At 42.4% G+C, this 22,332-nt stretch overlaps 1 protein-coding gene across 2 annotated transcripts in view; it reads right to left on the bottom strand.

Moving 5' to 3' along the window:
• Positions 1 to 2,397: 2,397 nt before the first annotated feature.
• The window catches only part of LOC118371090 (ecto-NOX disulfide-thiol exchanger 2-like), a 364,051-nt gene continuing 344,116 nt past the window's right edge, over positions 2,398 to 22,332 (bottom strand). Inside the window, exons 14-15 of one of the 2 annotated variants that reach the window (XM_052512575.1) lie at positions 14,211 to 14,296; positions 2,398 to 4,344 (exon numbers count right to left, since the gene is read on the bottom strand). In XM_052512575.1, coding sequence (XP_052368535.1) covers positions 4,213 to 4,344; positions 14,211 to 14,296 — 218 coding nt within the window. In that variant the 3' untranslated portion in view covers positions 2,398 to 4,212. The remainder of the gene's footprint in view (positions 4,345 to 14,210; positions 14,297 to 22,332) is intronic. The other variant, XM_052512577.1, reaches the window with a different exon arrangement.

The following is a 22,332-nucleotide window of genomic DNA, read 5'->3' as shown; positions in this document are numbered from 1 at the left end:
CCCATCCGTAGCACGCGCTCCAGCAGGTGTATCTCACTGATCATCCCTAAAGCCAACACCTCATTTGGCCGCCTTTCGTTCCAGTACTCTGCTGCCTGTGACTGGAACGAATTGCAAAATCGCTGAAGTTGGAGACTTTTATCTCCCTCTCCAACTTCAAACATCAGCTATCCGAGCAGCTAACCGATCGCTGCAGCTGTACATAGTCTATAGGTAAATAGCTCACCCTTTTTCACCTACCTCATTCCCATACTGTTTTTATACTGTTTTTATTTATTTACTTTTCTGCTCTTTTGCACACCAATATCTCTACCTGTACATGCCCATCTGATCATTTATCACTCCAGTGTTAATCTGCAAAATTGTATTATTCGCCTACCTCCTCTTGCCTTTTGCACACATTGTATATAGACTGCCCATTTTTTTCTACTGTGTTATTGACTTGCTAATTGTTTACTCCATGTGTAACTCTGTGTTGTCTGTTCACACTGCTATGCTTTATCTTGGCCAGGTCGCAGTTGCAAATGAGAACTTGTTCTCAACTAGCCTACCTGGTTAAATAAAGGTGAAATAAAAATAAAAAAAACATACAGTATGTGTATGTATTGTATCTTGAAACTGTAATTGTTTAGCACATGCAAAAATAAAAGCAAATAAATAATTGTTCACAATTATGTAATTAGCTCCAATGTAGTTTCCTCCATATTAAAGGAATAGTTTGAGATTTTAGCAATGAAGCCCTTTCTCTACTTCCCCAGAGTTGAAAGAAGAGGAACAGCTAACCTGCTAACTGTTCCTGTAGACTTCCAGTCATTGTGCTAATGCTAGTTAGTATTGGCTTGTGAAACTACCTATAACTTCCGTCCTACTGAACACAGAGACATAAAAATGCTATCCACAATGTTATTCTATTGCAGCTAGCACATAATCCCCACTTGTAAAAATCCTCCCAAAATATGTTGATCACAAAACCCCTGCAGTACCCCCTCGGACTCCAGTTTAATTAGACCTACAGTTGTATAGTGCAGGACTACAAGATGCAAAACCGCATATAGCAAGCTAAGCCCTGTCAGTTTAATTGTCCTATCATGTTGCCTTCTCTGTGTATAGGAAACCCTCCTTTAAAGGACTTCTTTAAAAATATAATTACTATGAACAGTACATGGTTGCTGCAGTTTGACAGGGTTTTCATCCTCCCCAAGGCCAGGAGTTTTCCGAGTATTCCGAGTTTTTTAAACCATGTGACCTGATAAGAAAAAAAATTGAAACATTTAAAAAAGGTATCAATTTTATATAAAACTATACTAAATATAATCACCTCACCAAATAACAGATTAAAACACAATTTCGCAAAGGTCTACAGTAGCCTCAACTGCACTCTGTAGGGTAGCACCATGGTGTAGCCGGAGGACAGCTAGCTTCCGTCCTCCTCTGGATACATTGACTTCAATACAAAACCTAGGAGGCTCATAGTTCTCACCACGTTCCATAGACTTACACAGTAATTGTTGACAACTTCTGGAGGACGTCCTCCAGCCTATCAGAGCTCTTGAAGCATGAATTGACATGTTTTCCACCCAATCAAAGGATCAAAGAATTACTCTAGTACTGAAAGCATAAGCTACAGCTAGCGAGCACTGCAGTAGTTAACTCAAAGAGAGAGAAAGACAATAGTTGAACAGTTTTGAACAAATTAATTCCTTCCAAAATTAAGGAGATGCAAGAGAGAAATAGAGAGAGATTTCGTCATTCTTTTTCACTTTCAGTTTCAGTTACTTAGCTAGCAAATGCAGCTAGCTAGTTTAGCCTACTGAAACACCCTGCTTAAACAGAGAGATGCTATGTTAGCTAGCTGGCTATGACTTTCCAACACAACACTGGAACTCTTCCAAGTTAAGGTAAGCTTTTAGTATTACTAAATGTATTGTCACTGGGGCCCGCCGGTATAACTGCTTACTGACTGTACAGTAACATTACTGCATGATTGTAGCGGGTTTACTAGCGCATTAGTTCTATTAGCTATGCTGACTATGACGTGACTTTAGCTAATATGCTGACAATGATGTCGGCTGTGTGCAGAGGTTTGGCTTGGAACGTTTTTTTTCTTGGTCACATACAGCTGAAGTGTTGTGTGTTTAATTCCACAAGCAAATGGAAGAGGTGAGAGGAAGAGAGTTGCGAGAATGAATACAATGTGGTGGCTATGAAAGTAAACTGTGTTTACGCGTGATCAGGGGTATTCATTCCGCCGATTCTGTTGAAAAACACTTCTTAAACGGAAGCAAACGGAACAAAAGGTGGATAAACATACCTGAATTTGTCCAAAATAAACTCTTGTTTGCAACTGTTGGACTAATGATTACACCCTATATCAGCTAGATGCAGGGAAGAGTGTGCAAGGCGATATTGAATGTCACTGTCTATCTACCTACGTTGTAAACTTTCATTCATACGTTGTAGCAACCTCATGATGGGTATAGGTCAAATTTAAGTTTCATGTCGTAGCCTTAATCTATCGCTGTTGCATTTCAGGATATGGTTGTTCACTTTTACACACCGCATAACCCCCTAATGTTATTCTCTAAGCTGTTTGAGATGCATGTAAATCATGTTTACCCTCTGACAAAACAAATCACATCATCGTGTCATCAAACTAACATTTTTATCAAAACGCACTTCACCAAACATCTTCAAATAACGACACAAAAATGTACATCAAATGATTGGCTGGTCAAGTAATGGCAGGAGCGTTGGGCCAGTAACAGCAAGTTCTGTGGTTTGAATACCCGAGCTGACAAGGTGAAAACATCTGTCAATGTGCCATTGAGCAATGCACTTAACCCTAACTTTCTCCAGGGGCACTGTACTACTATGCTGTATATGATGATAACACTTTTTTTTTTACACAGTAAGACATCAAGTATGGTTGATATCAAGTAAAATAAGAAAATAAAAACATACAAACAAACAATCCCAACAATCCTCAAATGAACTAGCCACAACAGGAAGGCACTGCGTAATAATAATTTGGTGGGTGCTTATATTTGTTATATTTCACACATGTACAAGTGTGTATTAATACACGTGCGAATTGGAAATGTGGTTTTTGCATCCACCCTCAGAGAGTGGGATCATAGCTAGGGTCTGCCATTATCAACAGCAAACCTGGTGCAATTAGGGTTAAGTGCCTTGCTCAAGAGCACATCAACAGATTTTTCACCTTGTCAGCTCGGGATTCGACTAGAGACCTTTTGGTTACAGGCCCAACCGTCTAACCTAGACTACCTAACACCCCTACCACATGAAAGTATACTCATAAAAACGCTATTACTCCTGCCAACTGCTGGAAGTCCATTATGTTTACCAGGGTTGTGTTCATTAGTTACCAAACAGAAAAATGCAGATTGTAGCGGGGAGCGACTACCTAGACTTGGGCATAAGAAATGCTAATTGTTGGTCCTTGATTATCCTTTGAGTTCAAACAAAGAGCGCTGAATACTAAATTAAAACTGAATACACATTGGTTGAGAATTTTCAGTTGGTTCACATGGAAAACAAACAACAACCACCTGATAGCTCCTGAAATCATCTGGTATGACAATGCCCATACAAAAAGTATGGTAATATATACAATCTATTTATAGAATTGCCCAAACAAGGAACAAAAGAGAGAAAAGAGAAAGGCAGAAGGAGGTGGAAAGTGTTCAGCAGACCCTGATATCCTCCCTGGGGCACGTTCAGCAGACCACAACATTTAGGAACTTTCCAATAGAAATGTACAACATAGAACAAACATGCCTTTCCGAACTCGTTGACTGAGGAATCATGTTGGCTATTCATGGCATTTCCATTTGCAACTTTCAACAACGTTTGGCAACTGAACGTGGCCCTGGGTAGTAGTCTTGGTTGATTGACAGCAGAGTTAACCAGTTAGAGGCTCTGAGAACGGATCAGTCCACCAATGTGATGGACTAACAGCCAATCCCCTGGCACCTTCGGACTGATACTCCTCTGGGAATCCCAGTGTTCTATCTCATGAGGCGTTGCAGAGTCGGGCACAGAGCAGAGCAGTGTGGTGTTGGAGGTGTCACCCTGGAGACGAGTCACCCTCTCTGTCACGTACACAGAGGTTGTTTCCTCAGTGTCCTCATAATGCAGCCTAATGCTGTTTCTTCTGTGTCTCTGTGATATCCGCTGTGTCTCTGTAATGCTCTATGTGGTCTTGATTCCCTCGAAACCACAGAACTTCCAGCGTTTCTCCAGGCTGGCACCCACCCCTGTCAGCTCCTGTCTGAAGGTACAGGGCAGCCGACCCAGTAGAGCCCCCACCTGTCCGGTGTTTATCTGAAACACACACACACACACACACTATAAATACACATTTGATACATACACTGACACACATCCACAGATACAATCACAATACAAACGTAACACACAGATTTGACACACACTCCTACAAACTCAAAGAGCCCCACATCTCAGATGAACTGATCTGAGTGACAAACGCCAACACCAACACAATACTCATCACAACATGATTGCATACAAGGCCCTCCCCCGCCCCCTTTTGGCAAATCTGACCATGACCTCATCTTGTTGCTCTCCTCATATAGGCAGTAACTAAAACAGGAAACGCCTGTGCTATCTATTGCTTGTCTGACCAATCGGATTCCATGCTTCAAGATTGCTTCGATCACATGGACTGGGATATGTTCTGGGTAGCCTCAGATAACAACATTGACGTATACGCTGACTCGGTGAGCGAGTTTATAAGGAAGTGTATAGGAGATGTTGTACACACTGTGACTATTAACACCTTCCCTAACCAGAAACCATGGATTGATGGCATAATTCGCACAAAACTGAAAACACATACCATCACATTTAATCATGGCAAGGCGACTGGAAATATGGCCGAATATAAACAGTGTAGTTATTCCCTCAGTAAGGCAATCAATCAAGCAAAGTGTCAGTATAGAGACAAAGTGGAGTCGCAATTCAAAGGCTCAAACACGAGATGTATGTTGCAGGGTCCACAGACAATCTCAGATTACAAAAAGAAAACCAGCCTGTCGCGGACATCGAGGTCTTGGCTGCCAGAGAAATTAAACAACTTCTTTGCACGCTTTGAGGACAATACAGTGCCACTGACGCGGCCTACTACCAAAGACTGTAGTCTCTCCTTCTCCATGGCCGACGTGAGTAAAACATTTAAACGTGTTAACCCTCACAAGGCTGCCAGCCCAGACTGCATCTCTAGTCTTGTCCTCAGAGCATGCACAGACCAGCTGGCTGGTGTGTTTACGGACATATTAAATCAATCCCTATCTCAGTCTGCTGTCCCCACATGCTTCAAGATGGGCACCATTGTTCCTGTTCCCAAGAAAGCTAAGGTAACTGAACTAAATTACTATCGCCCTGTAGCACTCACTTCTGTCATCATGAAGTGCTTTGAGAGACTAGTCAAGGACCATATCACCTCCACCCTACCTAACACCCTAGACCCACTTCAATTTGCTTACCGCCCCAATAGGTCCACAGACGATGCAATCGCCAACACACTGCACATTGCCCTATCCCATCTGGACAAGAGGAATACCTATGTAAGAATGCTGTTCATTGACTACAGCTCAGCATTCAATACCATAGTACCCTCCAAACACATCATTAAGCTTGAGACCCAGTGTCTTGACCCCGCCCTGTGCAACTGGTTCCTGGACTTCATGACGGGCCGCCCCAAGGTGGTGAAGGTAGGAAACAACATCTCGACTCTGCTGATCCTCAACACTGGGGTCCCATAAGGGTGCGTTCTCAGCCCCCTTCTGTACTCCCTGTTCACCCACGACTGCGATGCCATGCACACCTCCAACTCAATCATGAAGTTTGCAGACTACACAACAGTGTTAGGCTTGATTACCAACAACAACGAGACAGCCTACAGGGAGGAGGTGAGGGCCCTCAGAATGTGGTGTCAGGAAAATAATTTCTCACTCAATGTCAGCAAAACAAAAGAGATGATCGTGGACTTCAGGAAACAGCAGAGGGAGCACCCCCCTATCCACATTGACGGGACAGCAGTGGAGAAGGTGGAAAGTTTTAAGTTCCTCAGTGTACATTTCACAGACAAACTGAAATGGTCCATGCACACAGACAGTGTGGTGAAGAAGGTGCCACTACAACTCTTCAACCTCAGGAGGCTGAAAGAATTTGGCTTGACACCAAAAACCCTCACTAGCTTTTACAGGTGCACAATTGAGAGCATCCTGTCGGGCTGTATCACCGACTGGTATGGGAACTGCACCACGCACAACTGCAAGGCTCTCCAGAGGGTGGTGCGGTCTGCACAATGCATCACATGGGGCAAATTACCTGCCCTTCAGGACACCTACAACACCCGATGTCACAGGAAGGCAAAAAAGATAATCAGGGACAATAACCACCCGAGCCACTGCATGTTCACCCTGCTTCTGTCCAGAAGGCAAGGTCAGTACAGGTGCATCAACGCTGGGACAGAGAGATTGAATATTAGCTTCTATCTCAAGGTAATTTGATTGTTAAACAACCACCACTAGCACAGAGAGGCAGCTGCCTACCTACAGCTGGCCACTTTAATAAATGGAACACTGGTCACTTTAATAATGCCACTTTAATAATGTTTACATATCTCGCATTACTCATCTCATATGTATATTATGTATACTATATCCTTCACTATCTATTGCATCTTAGCTGCTCTGTCACTGCTCATCCAAATATTTTATACTTATATAATCTTATCCCATTCCTTTACTAGATTGTGTGTATAAGATTTTGTTGTGGAATTTGTTAAAAATTAGGTTTTGTTGTGGAATTGTTAGATATTACCTGTTAGATACTGCTGCACTGTTGGATCTAGAAACATTTCAAAAGCATTTCGCTACACTCGCAATAACATCTGTTAATCATGTGTATGTGACCAATAACATTTGATTTGATTTGACAAACCCACATCTACAGTTGAAGTCAGAAGTTTACATACACTTAGGTTGGAATCATTAAAACTCGTTTTCAACCACTCCACAAATGTCTTGTTCAAAAAACAATAGTTTTGGCAAGTTGGTTAGGACATCTACTTTGTGCATGACACAAGTCATTTTTCCAAAAATTGTTTACAGACAGATTATTTCACTTATAATTCATGGTATCACATTTCCAGTGGGTCAGAAGTTACATTACACCAAGTTGACTGTGCCTTTAAACAGCTTGGAAAATTCCAGAAAATTATGTCATGGCTTTAGAAGCTTCTGGTAGGCTAATTGACCCCATTTGAGTCCATTGGAGGTGTATATGTGGATGTATTTCAAGGCCTACCTTCAAACTATTTTGCCTCTTTGCTTGACATCATGGGAAAATCAAGAGAAATCAGTCAAGACCTCAGAAAAGAAAATGTAGACCTCCACAAGTCTGGTTCATCCATGGGAGCAATTTCCAAATGCCTGAAGGTACCACGTTCATCTGTACAAACAATAGTATGCAAGTAAAACACCATGGGACCACGCAGCCATCATACCACTCAGGACCAGAGTAGTCATATCTGAGGGCCTCATCATGGAGGTAGTAGTAAGAGTGGCCATATAGCATATCTGAAGGCCTCCTTGCGGAGGTGTCAGTGAGTGTGGTGGTCATATGTGGAGGAGAGAAAATAACAGAATCAATCTGACAGTCGAAAGCAGAGGAGTGCTGAGATCCCAGAAAGGCCCCTGAGGAGCCCGACGTGGAGACGGGTGTTTTAGCAAAGTGTCAGAATAAATAAAACCGCTCTGCTTCGTCAGGGAGAGACAGGAAGGATCCAGATGTAACAGGTCTCAGTGTCCAGGGAAATCACACTGAGACACTTCCACAAGAGCACTGGGATAATAGAGATATCCTATATTAATGTCTATAGTACTGTAGCACTGAGAGATACAGAGATATCCTATATTCATGTCTATATACTGTAGCACTGAGAGATACAGAGATATCCTATATTAATGTCTATAGTACTTTAGCACTGAGAGATACAGAGATATCCTATATTCATGTCTATAGTACTGTATCACTGGGGGATGCAGAGATATCCTATATTCATGTCTATAGTACTGTAGCACTGGGAAATAAAGAGAGATATCCTATATTCATGTCTATAGTACTGTAGCACTGGGAGATGGATATCCTATATTCATGTCTATAGTACTGTAGTACTGGGAGATACAGAAGGATATCCTATATTCATGTCTATAGTACTGTATCATTGGGAGATACAGAGATAAATAATATATTCATGTCTATTGTACTGTAGCTATGGGAGATAGAGATACAGTTGAAGTCGGAAGTTTACATACACTTAGGTTGGAGTCATTAAAACTAGTTTTTCAACCACTCCACAAATTTCTTGTTAAAAAACAATAGTTTTGGCAAGTCGGTTAGGATATCTACTTTGTGCATGACACAAGTAATTTTTCCAATAATTGTTTACAGACAGATTATTTCACTTATAATTCACAGTATCACAATTCCAGTGGGTCAGAGGTTTACATACACTAAGTTGCCTGTGCCTTTAAACAGCTTGGAAAATGATGTCATGGCTTTAGAAGCTTCCGGTAGGCTAATTGACCTCATTTGAGTCAATTGGAGGTGTATCTGTGGATGTATTTCAAGGCCTACCTTCAAACTCAGTGCTTCTTTGCTTGACATCATGGGAAAATCAAGAGAAATCAGTCAAGACCTCAGAAAAAAATAGACCTCCACGAGTCTGGTTCATCCATGGGAGCAATTTCCAAATGCCTGAAGGTAGCACGTTCATTTGTACAAACAATAGTACGCAACTATAAACACCATGGGACCACACAGCCGTCATATCACTCAGGAAGGAGAGATGAACGTACTTTGGTGCGAAAAGTGCAAATCAATCCCAGAACAACAGCAAAGAACAACAGCAAAGGACCTTGTGAAGATTCTGGTGGAAACATGCACAAAAAGTATCTATATGTACAGTAAAACGAGTCCTATATCGACATAACCTGAAAGGCCGCTCAGCAAGGAAGAAGCCACTGCTCCAAAACCACCATAACAAGGCCAGACTACGGTTTGCAACTGCACATGGGGACAAAGATCATACTTTGGAGAAATGTCCTCTGGTCTGATGAAACAAAAATAGAACTGTCATTATGTTTGGAGGAAAAGGGGGGAGGCTAGCAAGCCGAAGAACACCATCCCAACAGTGAAGCACGGGGGTGGCAGCATCATGTTGTGTGGGTGCTTTGCTGCAGGAAGGACTGGTACACTTCATAAAATAGATGGCATCATGAGGTAAAAATATGTGGATATATTGAAGCAACATATCAAGACATCAGTCAGGAAGTTAAAGCTTGGTCGCAAATGGGACTTCCAAATGGACAATGATCCCAAGCATACTTCCAGTTGTGGCAAAATGGCTTAAGGACAACAACGTCAAGGTATTGGAGTGGCCATTACAATGCCCTGACCTCAATCCTGTAGAACATTTGTGGGCAGAACTGAAAAAGCCTGTATGAGCAAGGAGGCCTACAAACCTAACTCAGATACACCAGCTCTGTCAAGAAGAATGGGCCAACTTATTCACCCAACTTACTGTGGGAAGTTTGTGGAAGGCTACCCGAAATGTTTGATTCAAGTTAAACAATTTAAAGGCAATGCTACCAAATACTAATTGAGTGTATGTAAACTTCTGACCCACTGGGAATGTGATGAAAGAAATAAAAGCTGAAATAAATCATTCTCTGCTATTATTCTGACATTTCACATTCTTAAAATAAAGTGGTGATCCTAACTGACCTAAGATGAGGATTAAATGTCAGGAATTGTGAAAACTGAGTTAAATGTATTTGTAAACCTCCAACTGTACATCCTATATTCATGTATATAGTACTGAAGCACTGGGAGATACAGAGAGATATCCTTTCCTTGTGTCTACAGTGCTGGAGCTATGGGAGATAATAGGAAATAGCATACACTGTATCTGGAGGGAGTGAGAGGAGAGGAAAGTTAATGGCTTAGCATCAACCCCAACTCAAACCTGAAGCGGAGCCTGCATCAAGGGCCTGAAATTAGATGAGACTGCACAAGAAGACTTTGGCTGCACCATGGGACTCTGCCCGCACTAGGGGATTCAAGGCTGACTGAGCCGGGAGGCTCAAACTGCGCAGTGGGGCTCTGGCATACATCAGGCCCATATGTCAACCCAGTGGGGATGCTTAATCCGTGACATGGTGTGTGTGTTGGAGCGAGGAGACAGGACAGCTCGCTGTGTGTGTGTGTGTGTGTGTGTGTGTGTGTGTGTGTGTGTGTGTGTGTGTGTGTGTGTGTGTGTGTGTGTGTGTGTGTGTGTGTGTGTGTGTGTGTGTGTGTGTGTGTGTGTGTGTGTGTGTGTTTGCGTGCGTGCGTGCGTGCGTGCGTGCGTGCGTGCGTGCGTGCATGCGCATGGAGCAAGGTGCCAGGATGCCTCTATTGCTCAGCTGATTGTGTGTGATGTGTGTGATAATGTATTGTAAGGGTGTTTTCATACCTAGCCCTCATAAAAATAACCAATCTCAGGCCTCTTTAAAGTGGACTCTGGGGTAAAACAAGCAAAATAACTCAGTTCTCTTTGTGTTTATACTGCCCTAGCCTTTGAATAAACTCTACCCTCATGACCAAAAACACACATTGCTCTAAATGTCATAACCCTCTGAAGTCTTCAGTGGTCTTACAGTGGGGCAAAAAAGTATTTAGTCAGCCACCAATTGTGCAAGTTCTCCCACTTAAAAAGATGAGAGAGGCCTGTAATTTTCATCATAGGTACACTTCAACTATGACAGACAAAATGAGGGAAAACATTTCAGAAAATCACATTGTAGGATTTTTAATGAATTTATTTTAAAATGATGGTGGAAAATAAGTATTTGGTCAATAACAAAAGTTTATCTCAATACTTTTTGTACCCTTTGTTGGCAATGACAGAGGTCAAACGTTTTCTGTAAGTCTTCACAAGGTTTTCACACACTGTTGCTGGTATTTTGGCACATTCCTCCAAGCAGATCTCCTCTAGAGCAGTGATGTTTTGGGGCTGTTGCTGGGCAACACGGACTTTCAACTCCCTCCAATGGGGTTGAGATCTGGGGTTGAGATCTGGAGACTGGCTAGGCCACTCCAGGACCTTGAAATGCTTCTTACGAAGCCACTCCTTCATTGCCCGGGCGGTGTGTTTGGGATCATTGGCATGCTGAAAGACCCAGCCACGTTTCATTCAATGCCCTCCCTGATGGAAGGAGGTTTTCACTCAAAATCTCACGATACCTGGCCACATTCATTCTTTCCTTTATACGGATCAGTCGTTCTGCTCCCTTTGCAGAAAAACAGCCCCAAAGCATGATGTTTCCACCCCCATGCTTCACAGTAGGTATGGTGTTCTTTGGATGCAACTCAGCATTCTTTGTCCTCCAAACACGACGAGTTGAGTTTTTACCAAAAAGTTATATTTTGGTTTCATCTGACCATATGACATTCTCCCAATCTTCTTCTGGATCATCCAAATGCTCTCTAGCAAACTTCAGACGGGCCTGGACATGTACTGGCTTAAGCAGGGGGACACGTCTGGCACTGCAGGATTTGAATCCCTGGCGGCGTAGTGTGTTACTGATGGTAGGCTTTGTTAATTTGGTCCCAGCTCTCTGCAGGTCATTCACTAGGTCCCCCCGTGTGGTTCTGGGATTTTTGCTCAACGTTCTTGTGATCATTTTGACCTCACGGGGTGAGATCTTGCGTGGAGCCCCAGATCGAGGGAGATTATCAGTGGTCTTGTATGTCTTCCATTCCTAATAATTGCTCCCACAGTTGATTTCTTCAAACCAAGCTGCTTACCTATTGCAGATTCAGTCTTCCCAGCCTGGTGCAGGTCTACAATTTTGTTTCTGGTGTCCTTTGACAGCTCTTTGGTCTTGGCCATAGTGGAGTTTGGAGTGTGACTGTTTGAGTTTGTGGACAGGTGTCTTTTATAGCGCTTTAAGATGCTTCAGTTTGATCCTCCTGATGTAATGGAGGTGATGGAGGTAATTGATCATTTAAAGATATCAGCAGCAGGTCATGAGATTGGTGCCTCTTTGGTGAAATCAGTGTCTTCCTCGATTACTGAGCCTCTAACGTATATCTTCACCAAATCTATGCAAACTGGTATTGTTCCTGAAGATTTCAAAATTACCAAAGTTATACCCCTCTATAAATCTGGGATCTTTAACAAATTATCGTCCAATATCTGCACCACCATGTTTTTCTAAAATTGTCACGACTCCCACCAAAGGTGGCTCCTCTTCCTGTTCGGGCGGCGCTCGGCGCTCGTCGTCGCCGGTCTACTAGTCGCCACCGATCCCCTTTTCCTTTTCTGTTTGTTTGGTCTTATTGGTTGCACCTGTCTCTTATTTCGTTTCTTGATTAATGTCTATTTAAGCCTGTTAGGCCGCCTATTTTTTGTGCGGGATTGTTTTTCTGTTAGTCAGGTTGTGCGTGTTGTGTTCCTGTCCGTTTGTGCCATGTGTTGGGTTGGACTATTTTCTGTCGTTTTTTCGCCCGTTGTTTTGGGCGTTGGTTTTGGGAATCCTAATAAAGTCGGTTTCCCCAGTATCCTCTGCTCTCTGCATTTGACTCTGCACCCACCACTCCAAGCGTTTGTGACAAAAATCCTAGAAAAATGGTGGATAAGAGAATGTTGAAACATTTAAATCAACACTGTATTCTATATGAGCACCAATAAGGTTTTTGTAAAACCTACTCCACAGATATGTCTCATCTGCAACTTGTGGATAAAAGCTTTTACAGCCCTTAACAAGAATGAATACGCTCTTGGAATCTTTTTAGATTTATCCAAAGCGTTTGACACGGTTGATCATGAAATATTACTCTCTAAATTGTATTATTAAGGTTTCCATGATTATATATATTATTTATTATATAATTAAGTTTATGACAGAAAACAATGTGTTTATGCAAACGGCTGTGCATTTACCAGGGTCAAGTCATCCTGCAGTGTGCCACAGGGTTCTATAATTGGACCTTTGTTATTCCTAATTTATACCAATGACCTTGCTGCTGTGTCTTCTACCGTACTTCCCCTTCTCTTTGCTGACGACACCAATTTGATTTTATCACACAAGAATGTTGGTTCACTAATTAATGAAGCCAACTCAGGTATGGCCACATCTTTGGAATGGTGTCAGATAAACAAATTATCTTTAAATGTTTAAAAAATCTAACTTTATTGTATTCACTAGTAAGAATAAGAAATATTGTAAAAGAAAGAGCCAGAATCTAAATTGGTGGTAATGAAATGGAACAAGTCACATCCACTAGATTCCCTCGAGTTCTAGTTGATGAAAAGTAATCCTGGAAAGATCATATTCAATTTGTCATAAATATTAGTGGTTTGGTTCATCAGGCTTGCTTCCTAACTCTTTACTATAGCTTCATTTATCCATATCTCATTAACTATAATATTGTCTGGGACAGTACATAGGACTCCTACCAACACAAATGACTCATCATACAGCAAGACTTAGCCACCACTTGTCATTACCTGGCTCCATCTACACCTTTGTTTAAAGAAACTCAATTTCTTGTCTATTTACGACATTAATGTACGCCAATTATGCACTTTCATCTACAAACACTCATACTTAGACAGTTTATCTAAACCCTTCAATGGATTCTTCCAGGTTAATTCTGAAATCCATCTATTTAATATAAGACACTGCAATAACCTTCACCCTCCCCATTGCCACACCTCACGTAGTCAATTCTCTTTCAGATACAAAGGTACCATACTCTGGAATTCTTATCTTCACATTGCCACAACCTCATCATCCCTAAACAACTTCAAGCGAACACTAGGGGTCAGCCTGACTACCCAATAATCCCCTCCATGTATCCTAACTTTCCATGTAGCCTAACTAACTATCATTATTGTAGCTGAAAATGGTTGATCACTGGCAGCTTCATGTGTGGCAGTGTGTGTGTGTGTGTGTGTGTGTGTGTGTGTGTGTGTGTGTGTGTGTGTGTGTGTGTGTGTGTGTGTGTGTGTGTGTGTGTGTGTGTGTGTGTGTGTGTGTGTGTGTGTGTGTGTGTGTGTGTGTGTGTGTGTGTGTGTGTGTGTGTGTGTGTGTGTGTGTGTGTGCCAGCAGTACCTTGGTGTCCAGCTGCTGTAGGTAAGAGAAGATGTATTCGATGCTGGCTCCAAACGGGTGGACATGGAGGAACGTAGAGATGATCCCTGAGGAAAAACAAACAGAGACATCAATACAGCTGTCAATCAAACTGGAATACCATATTAACATGTAGTTTAATTCTCGAAAACTACAACCCTACAATCATATGTACAAACACCTCAATTCAGTCTGAGTGTTGATTTACCCATCTGTCCTAAATGAAAGCCAGCGAGAATATGCTTTTCAATAGACATAAGAGTATCAAACTGTATTCTATTAACCTATAGTTAACATACAAGTGACCTACAGCTAACCTAGCGTGTCATCTTCTATGCTCGGATAGGGCACGTATGCTCGAATAAGCTTACCCGTGACATACAGTGCATTCGGAATGTATTCAGACCCCTTCACTTTCTGTACATTTTGTTACGTTACAGCCTTATACTAAAATGGATTAAATAAAACATTTTCCTCATCAATCTACACACAATACCCTATATTGACAAAGTGAATACAGGTTTTTAGAAAAATTAGCAAATATACAAAAAAAAACAGAAATACCAAAAATATTCATAGCCTTTGCTATGAGACTCGAAAATTGAGCTCAGGGTGCATCCTGTTTCCATTGATCAACCTTGAGATGTTTCTACAACTTGATTGGAGTCCACCTGTGGTAAATTCAATTGATTGGACATTATTTGAAAAGGCACACATCTGCTATATAATATCCCACAGTTGACAGTGCATGTCAGAGCAAAAACCAAGCCATGAGGTCGAAGGAATTGTCTGTAGAGCTCCGAGACAGGATCGTGTCAAGGCAAAGATCTGGAGAAGGGTACCAAAAACTTTCTGCAGCATCGAAGGTTCCCCAAAACACAGTGGCCTCCATCATAGTTAAATGGAAGTTTGGAACCACCAAGACTCTTCTTAAAGCTGGCTGCTCGGCCAAACTGAGCAATCGGGGGAGAAGGGCCTTGGTCAGGGAGGTGACTCTGACAGAGCTCCAGCATTCCTCTGTTGAGATGGGAGAACCTTCCAGGAGGACAACCATCTCTGCAACCATCTCTGCAGCACTCCACTAGGCCTTTATGGTAGAGTGGCCAGTTGGAAGACACTCCTCAGTAAAAGGCACATGGCAGCCCGCTTAGAGTTTTGCCAAAAGGCAGCTAAAGGACTCTCAGACCATGGGAAACCAGATTGGCTGGTCCAATGAAACCAAGATTGAACTCTTTGGCCTTAATGCCAAGCATCTGGAGGAAACCTGGCACCATCCCTACAGTGACGCTTCACAAATCCTCAACTGGCCGCTTCATTAAATAGTACCTGCAAAACACCAGTCTCAACATCAGCATTGAACGGTAGTGTATATAAATGTAACATTTTTTGTTTATTTTTGAAAGTATATATTAGCAAACATTTCTAAAAACCTGCTTTTGCTTTGGCATTATGAGGTATTGCGTGTAGATTGATGAGGAAAAAACTGTAAAGTAATAAGGCTGTAGTGATAAAATGTGGAGGTCAAGGGATTTGAATACTTTCCGAATGCACTGTATTTAGTGATGCTTCGCCTAGAAGCCACTGATGCAGACCTGTGGAACATCTACATTTTAAAAAGTAGAATAAATATAGCCTACACCGTCACAATAAATCCATCATTTATTATACACAGGTGTAAAGAAACATGAAGAAAATGTAGTCTATTTCAGAAGAACAGAATAGCATGCTCTGAGTTGTCCTTATGTTAGGCCATGATATGGCTATGCCATATGGCTGTGGGCTACAAAAGCTCATTTAGCAGAAAATATTTGCCTAGAATTCCGTGGCATTATTTTGTATTATTTTATAGCGTGAAGGTTGAACATAGCTGAGTAAAATAGAAAGGATATTTTCTCCAAGTGATTTCCAAGGAAGTGCACACATACGGATATTCTGTGTTGAGTGGTGAACAAAGAAACAGGTTATATATACAACTTTAGTTGTGATACGAACACTGAGCTATATGTTTAGATATTTATACATTTTAAGGCTAAATGATGCGACTAAAGAGGATTTGATAAAAGTCGTATGAAAGGCATGAGCTCTGATTTGTTTCTTGCGCAGGCTGCACACACTTCATCAGTATCTCATTCACAATTTGACAAGCACTTGATAATATTCTCACCAGGCCTTGAATTTCTCAGTGGCATCCCCCTTGTGTGGCCATAATGCCCCCTAAAAAAATCCATTCCTTTTGCTGCCAAATTGGCCATTGTGCCCTTGGTGTCATGACTTCCGCCGAAGTCGGTCCCTCTCCTTGTTCGGCGGTCGACGGCGGTCGACGTCACCGACCTTCTAGCCATCACTGATCCATTTGAAATTTTCCATTGTTTTTGTCATGTCTTTCTTCACACCTGGTTCCAATCCCATCAATTACATGTTGTCTATTTAACCCTCTGTTTCTGCTCATGTTCTCGTTGCAGATTGTTTTGATTGTATGTGATTTGGTATTTAGTGTTGGTGTGTGACGGGTTTTGTACCCACTTTGTTATTTTGTACATTTTGGTTGTTTTGGAGTTTTGTCAGCATTTAATAAACAACTCCGTTTACACCAAGTTCGTTCTCCTGCACCTGACCTCCCTGCCACCAACACGCACCCCTTACACTTGGGATGAATATAATAATTATATTATAATAATAATGAATAATTATAATTATAATTTCCATCTCAGCTCATCTCAGGGGGGCGCAACTGTCCCTCTTATCGAATTTCGAGGTACATATTGAAGATGTTATGCTATGTGACCAAAAGTATGCTCGTCAAACATCTCATTCCAATATCATGGGCATTAATATGGAGTTGGTCCCCCTTTGCTGCTATAACAGCCTCCACTCTTCTGGGAAGGCTTTCCACTAGATGTTGCATCATTCCTGTGGGGGCTTCCATTCAGCCACAAGAGCATTACTGAGGTCAGGCACTGATGTTGGGCGATTAGGTCTGGCTCGCAGTCAGCATTCTAATTCATCCCAAAAGTGTTCGATGGGGTTGAGGTCAAGGCTGCATTTCTGTATGGACTTAGCTTTGTGCACGTGGGCATTGTCATGCTGATAGAGGAAAGGGCCTTCCCCAAACTGTTGCCACAAAGTTGGAAACACTGAATGGTCTAGAATGTCATTGTACGTATGCTTTAGCATTCAGATTTCCCTTCACTGGCCTAGCCCAAACCATGAAAAACAGTTCCAGACCATTATTACTCCTACACCAAACTTTACGGTTGGCACTATGCATTGGGGCAAGTAGTGTCCTGGCATCCACCAAACCCAGATTCTTCCGTCTGACTGTCAGATGGTGAAGTGTGATTCATCACTCCAGAGAACGCGTTTCACTGTTCCAGAGTCCAATTGCGGCTAATCTGTCCAATTCCGACGCCTGGCATTATGCATGGTAATCTTAGGCATGTGTGCTGCTACTCAGCCATGGAAACACATTTCATGGAGCTCCCGACCAACAGTTGTGCTGACGTTGCTTCCAGAGGCAGTTTGGAACTTGGTAGTGAGTGTTGCAACCGAGGACAGATGATTTTTACGTGCTTCAGCACTCGGCGGTCCCATTCTGTGAGCTTGTGTGGCCTAACACTGCGCGGCGGAGTCATTGTTGCTCTTAGCCATTTCCAATTCACAATAACAGTATTACTGTTACATACACTTGACTGGGGCAGTTCTAGCAGGGCAGAAATTTGATGAACTGATTTGTTGGAAAGGTGGCATCCTATGACGGTGCCACATTGAAAGTCACTGAGCTCTTCAGTAAGGCCATTCTACTGCCAATGTTTGGCTATCGAGATTGCATGGCGGTGTGCTCGATTTTATACACCTGTCAGTAATGAGTGTGGCTGAAATGCCGGTTCCACTAATTTGAATCGGTGTCCACATACGTTTGCATATATAGTGTAGAAGAACTGTCCACATTTAGCCTAATTTTGTCAGCCAACAAGATGAGTAGGCCTACTGAACAGCAAAATCACTAGCCTATGTCAATCTGCTATCGCCCATAGTACAAAAGTTGACCTATTCTATTGATCAACTTATAACAAGAAATAAATATTCCAAAACATACTCTATAACAGTTGTGGGATGCGATAGATCCCAAATTAATACAACCACTTGCATCAAAACATTTTTTTAAAGAAATGAGGCTGATGCAACAGATCAGAACATTTAGCTATTTCTTCACATTATGAGCATGGGAATGCGCACATACAGTATCAGTAGGCTATAAGTGCGAATGTTCTAAAAAGTTATCAATTAGCAGGAAAACACTGTTCTCAAAAGTGACCACAAATGCGATTATGCATATAATGCTTTATTATAAATGTGCATTTTTATGGTGAAAATGATCTTCTCCAAACTCAAAACTCACGTGGCGCCTATGTATGCCAATTAGGATCTAGACTAGTTGTAAAGCGGATTAATGTGATTCATTTTAAGAAGTTATTTGGCCACTTTAGTTGTGATACAAACCTTATCAAAACATATAGGCCTATGGGCTAGGCTACATGAGGTGTTGAACTATGAGTTGAAAAAGTAAAAAAAAATACGGAATGCGCTGTTTCTTGCCTTAAACAGCTGGGCATCATTCACATGTGACAATAAACTCAGCAAAAAAAGAAACATACTATTTTCAGCAAACTTAAGCAAAAGTCCCACAGACATGTGACTAACAGAAATTGAATAATGTGCCCCTGAAGAAAGGTGGAGGGGGGGTAAAAATCAAAAGTAACAGTCAGTATCTGGTGTGGCCACCAGCTGCATTAAGTACTGCAGTGCATCTCCTCCTCATGGACTGCACCAGTTCTGCATCATTTGACAGTTCTTGAGTTCTTGCTGTGAGATGTTACCCCACTCTTCCACCAAGGCACCTGCAAGTTCCCAGACAATTCTGTGGGGAATGGCCCTAGCCCTCACCCTCCAATCCAACAGGTCCCAGACGTGCTCAATGGGATTGAGATCTGGGCTCTTCACTGGCCATGGCAGAACACTGACATTCCTCTCTTGCAGGAAATCACGCACAGAACGAACAGTATGGCTGGTGGCGTTGTCATGCTGGAGGTTCATGTAAGGATGATCCTGCAGGAAGGGTACCACATGAGGGAGGAGGTCTTCCCTGTAACGCACAGCATTGAGTTTGCCTGCAATGACAACAAGCTCAGTCCGATGATGCTGTGACACACCATGACGGACCCTCCACCGCCAAATCGAACCCGCTCCAGAGTACAGGCCTCTGTAACGCTCATTCCTTCGACTATGAACGTGAATCCGACCATCACCCCTGGTGAGACAAAACCGTGACTTGTCAGTGAAGAGCACTTTTTGCCAGTCCTGTCTGGTCCAGCAACGGTAGGTTGGTGCCCATAGGCGACGTTGTTGCTGGTGATGTCTGGTGAGTACCTGCCTTACAACCGGCCTACAAGAACTCAGTCCAGCCTCTCTCAGCCTATTGCGGACAGTCTGAGCACTGATGGAGGGATTGTGCGTTCCTGATGTACAGTAACTCAGGCAGTTGTTGTTGCCATCCTGTACCTGTCCCGCAGGTGTGATGTTCGAATGTACCAATCCTGTATAGGTGTTGTTACACGTAGTCTGCCACTGTGAGGACGATCAGCTGTTCGACCTGTCTCCCTGTAGCGCTCGCTTAGGTGTCTCACAGTACGAGCATTGCAATTCTTGCCCTGGCCACATCCGCAGTCCTCATGCCTCCTTGCAGCATGCCTAAGGCATGTTCACACAGATGAGCAGGGACCCTGGGCATCTTTCTTTGGGTGTTCTTCAGAGTCAGTAGAAAGCTCTCTAATTGCCTACCGTCTGTAAACTGTTAGTGTCTTAACGATCATTTCACATGTGCATGTTCATTCATTGTTTATGGTTCATTGAACAAGCATGGGTAACCGTGTTTAAACCCTTTACAATGAAGATCTGTGAAGTTATTTGTATTTTTACGAATTATCTTTGAAAGACAGGGTCCTGAAAAAGGGACATTTATTTTTTTGCTGAGTTTATATCATTCACACGTGATAGGCTAATATTGTCACCCATCAGACTATTCTTAATTTAATGTTGTCTTTCATGTACTAAATAATATATGTGTGAAATTAGTTTTGATTTTGAATGAACCATTATCAAGCACCTGTCTCGGAACAGGGGCATGGGAAAAAAATACATAACATCTATGCACTTAAATAGCAAATGGAGGCCGCCAAGTAGGCTATACTCCTGTTGAAAGAGAAGCAAAAGTGTCATTAGTAAAACAAATAAAACTCTACACTGATGCAAGCCTCTGAGGTTAAATAACTGTTCGTGTTTGTGTCCAGCAGCTTAACCACAAACCAAATATATTAAATCAATAAGAAAATACCACAACAGAGAAAATTGTCACTTAGCACAGTGTTACAGGACACCTTCAGCTAAACAATCAGCTATGAAGTGCACAGCAGAGAGCGTCTCTTTTTTATAGCCAATTCGTTATCTTTGATTTCACGTAAATAGCATCCGAGAATAGCCGACATTTCGCTACAGTTAACCTGCAGCTAACTTTCAGCCAGTGGCAACCCGTACATTTTTAGCCACACATTTTTTGCAAAACAAATGATAAAATACAACTTTGGGCTTGCCTGTTTTGCATGTTATTTTGGCATTAATTCATTTACGTGTCACACATCAGTTTGCAAACAATGTAAAAAAAACATATAAAATCATAGTCATAGACACATGCGCCGAATACAACAGGTCTAAACCTTACAGTGAAATGCTTACTCAAAATATGAAAAAGAATAAGAAACAAAAGTAACTAGTATTAAAGAGCAGAAGTAAAATTACAATAGCAGACAATATACAGGGGGGTACCGGTACAGAGTCAATGTGCAGGGGCACCAGTTAGTCGAGGTAATTGAGGTAATATGTACATGTAGGTAGAGTTACTAAAGTGACTATGCATAGATGATAACAACAGAGAGTAGCAGCGATGTAAAAGAGAGGAGTGTGGGGAGCAATGCAAATAGTCTGGGTAGCCATTTTATTAGATGTTCAGGAGTCTTATGGCTTGGGGTTGAAGCTGTTTAGAAGCCTCTTGGACCTAGACTTAGCACTCTGGTACCGCTTGCCGTGCGGTAGTAGAGAGAACAGTCTATGACTGGGTGATTGTAGCCTGACAATTCTTAGGGCCTTTCTCTGACATCACCTGGTATAGAGGTCCTGAATGGCAGGAAGGTTGGCCCCAGTGATGTACTGGGCCATACGCATTACTCTCTGTAGTGCCTTGCGGTTGGATGCCGAGCAGTTGCCATACCAGGCAGTGATGTAACCAGTCAGCTGTAGTACATTTTGAGGATCTGAGGACCCATGCCAAATTTTCAGTCTTCTGATGGGGAACAGGTTTTATCTTGCCCTCCTCACGACTGTCTTGGTTTACTTGGACCGTGTTAGTTTGTTGGTGATGTGGACACCAAGGAACTTGAAGCTCTCAACAAGCTCCACTGCAGCTCCGTCGATTTGTTAATGGGGGCGTGCTCAGTCCTCTTTTTCCTCTAGTCCGCAATCATCTCCTTTGTCTTGATCACGTTGAGGGAAATTGGAGTGGGTCTAGGGTTTCTGGGACAATGGTGTTGATGTGAGCCATGACCAGCCTTTCAAAGCACTTCATGGCTGCAGACGTGAGTGCTATGGGTCTGTAGTCATTTAGGCTGGTTACCTTAGTGTTCCTGGGCACAGGGACTATGGTGGTCTGCTTAAAACATTGTTGGTATTACAGACAGGGAGAGGTTGAAAATGTCAGTGAAGACACTTGCCAGTTGGTCAGCGCATGCTCGCAGTACACGCACTGGTAATCTGTCTGTCCCTGTGGCCTTATGAATGTTGACCTGTTAAAAGAGCTTACTCTCATCGGCTGGGGAGAGCGTGATCTTCCGGAACAGCTGCTGCTCTCATGCATGTTTCAGTGTTGCTTGCCTCGAAGCGAGCATATAAGTAGTTTAGCTCGTCTGGTAGGATTGTGTCACTTGGCTGTGCTTGCCTTTGTAGTCTGTATTGGTTTGCAAGCCCTGCCACATCTGACAAGCATCAGAACCGGTGT

The sequence above is a fragment of the Oncorhynchus keta genome, chromosome 4 (assembly GCF_023373465.1).
Source record: "Oncorhynchus keta strain PuntledgeMale-10-30-2019 chromosome 4, Oket_V2, whole genome shotgun sequence".
Lineage (NCBI taxonomy): Eukaryota > Metazoa > Chordata > Actinopteri > Salmoniformes > Salmonidae > Oncorhynchus > Oncorhynchus keta.
Note: the sequence above shows the minus strand (reverse complement) of the source record. Positions and strands in the feature narration are given on the sequence as shown.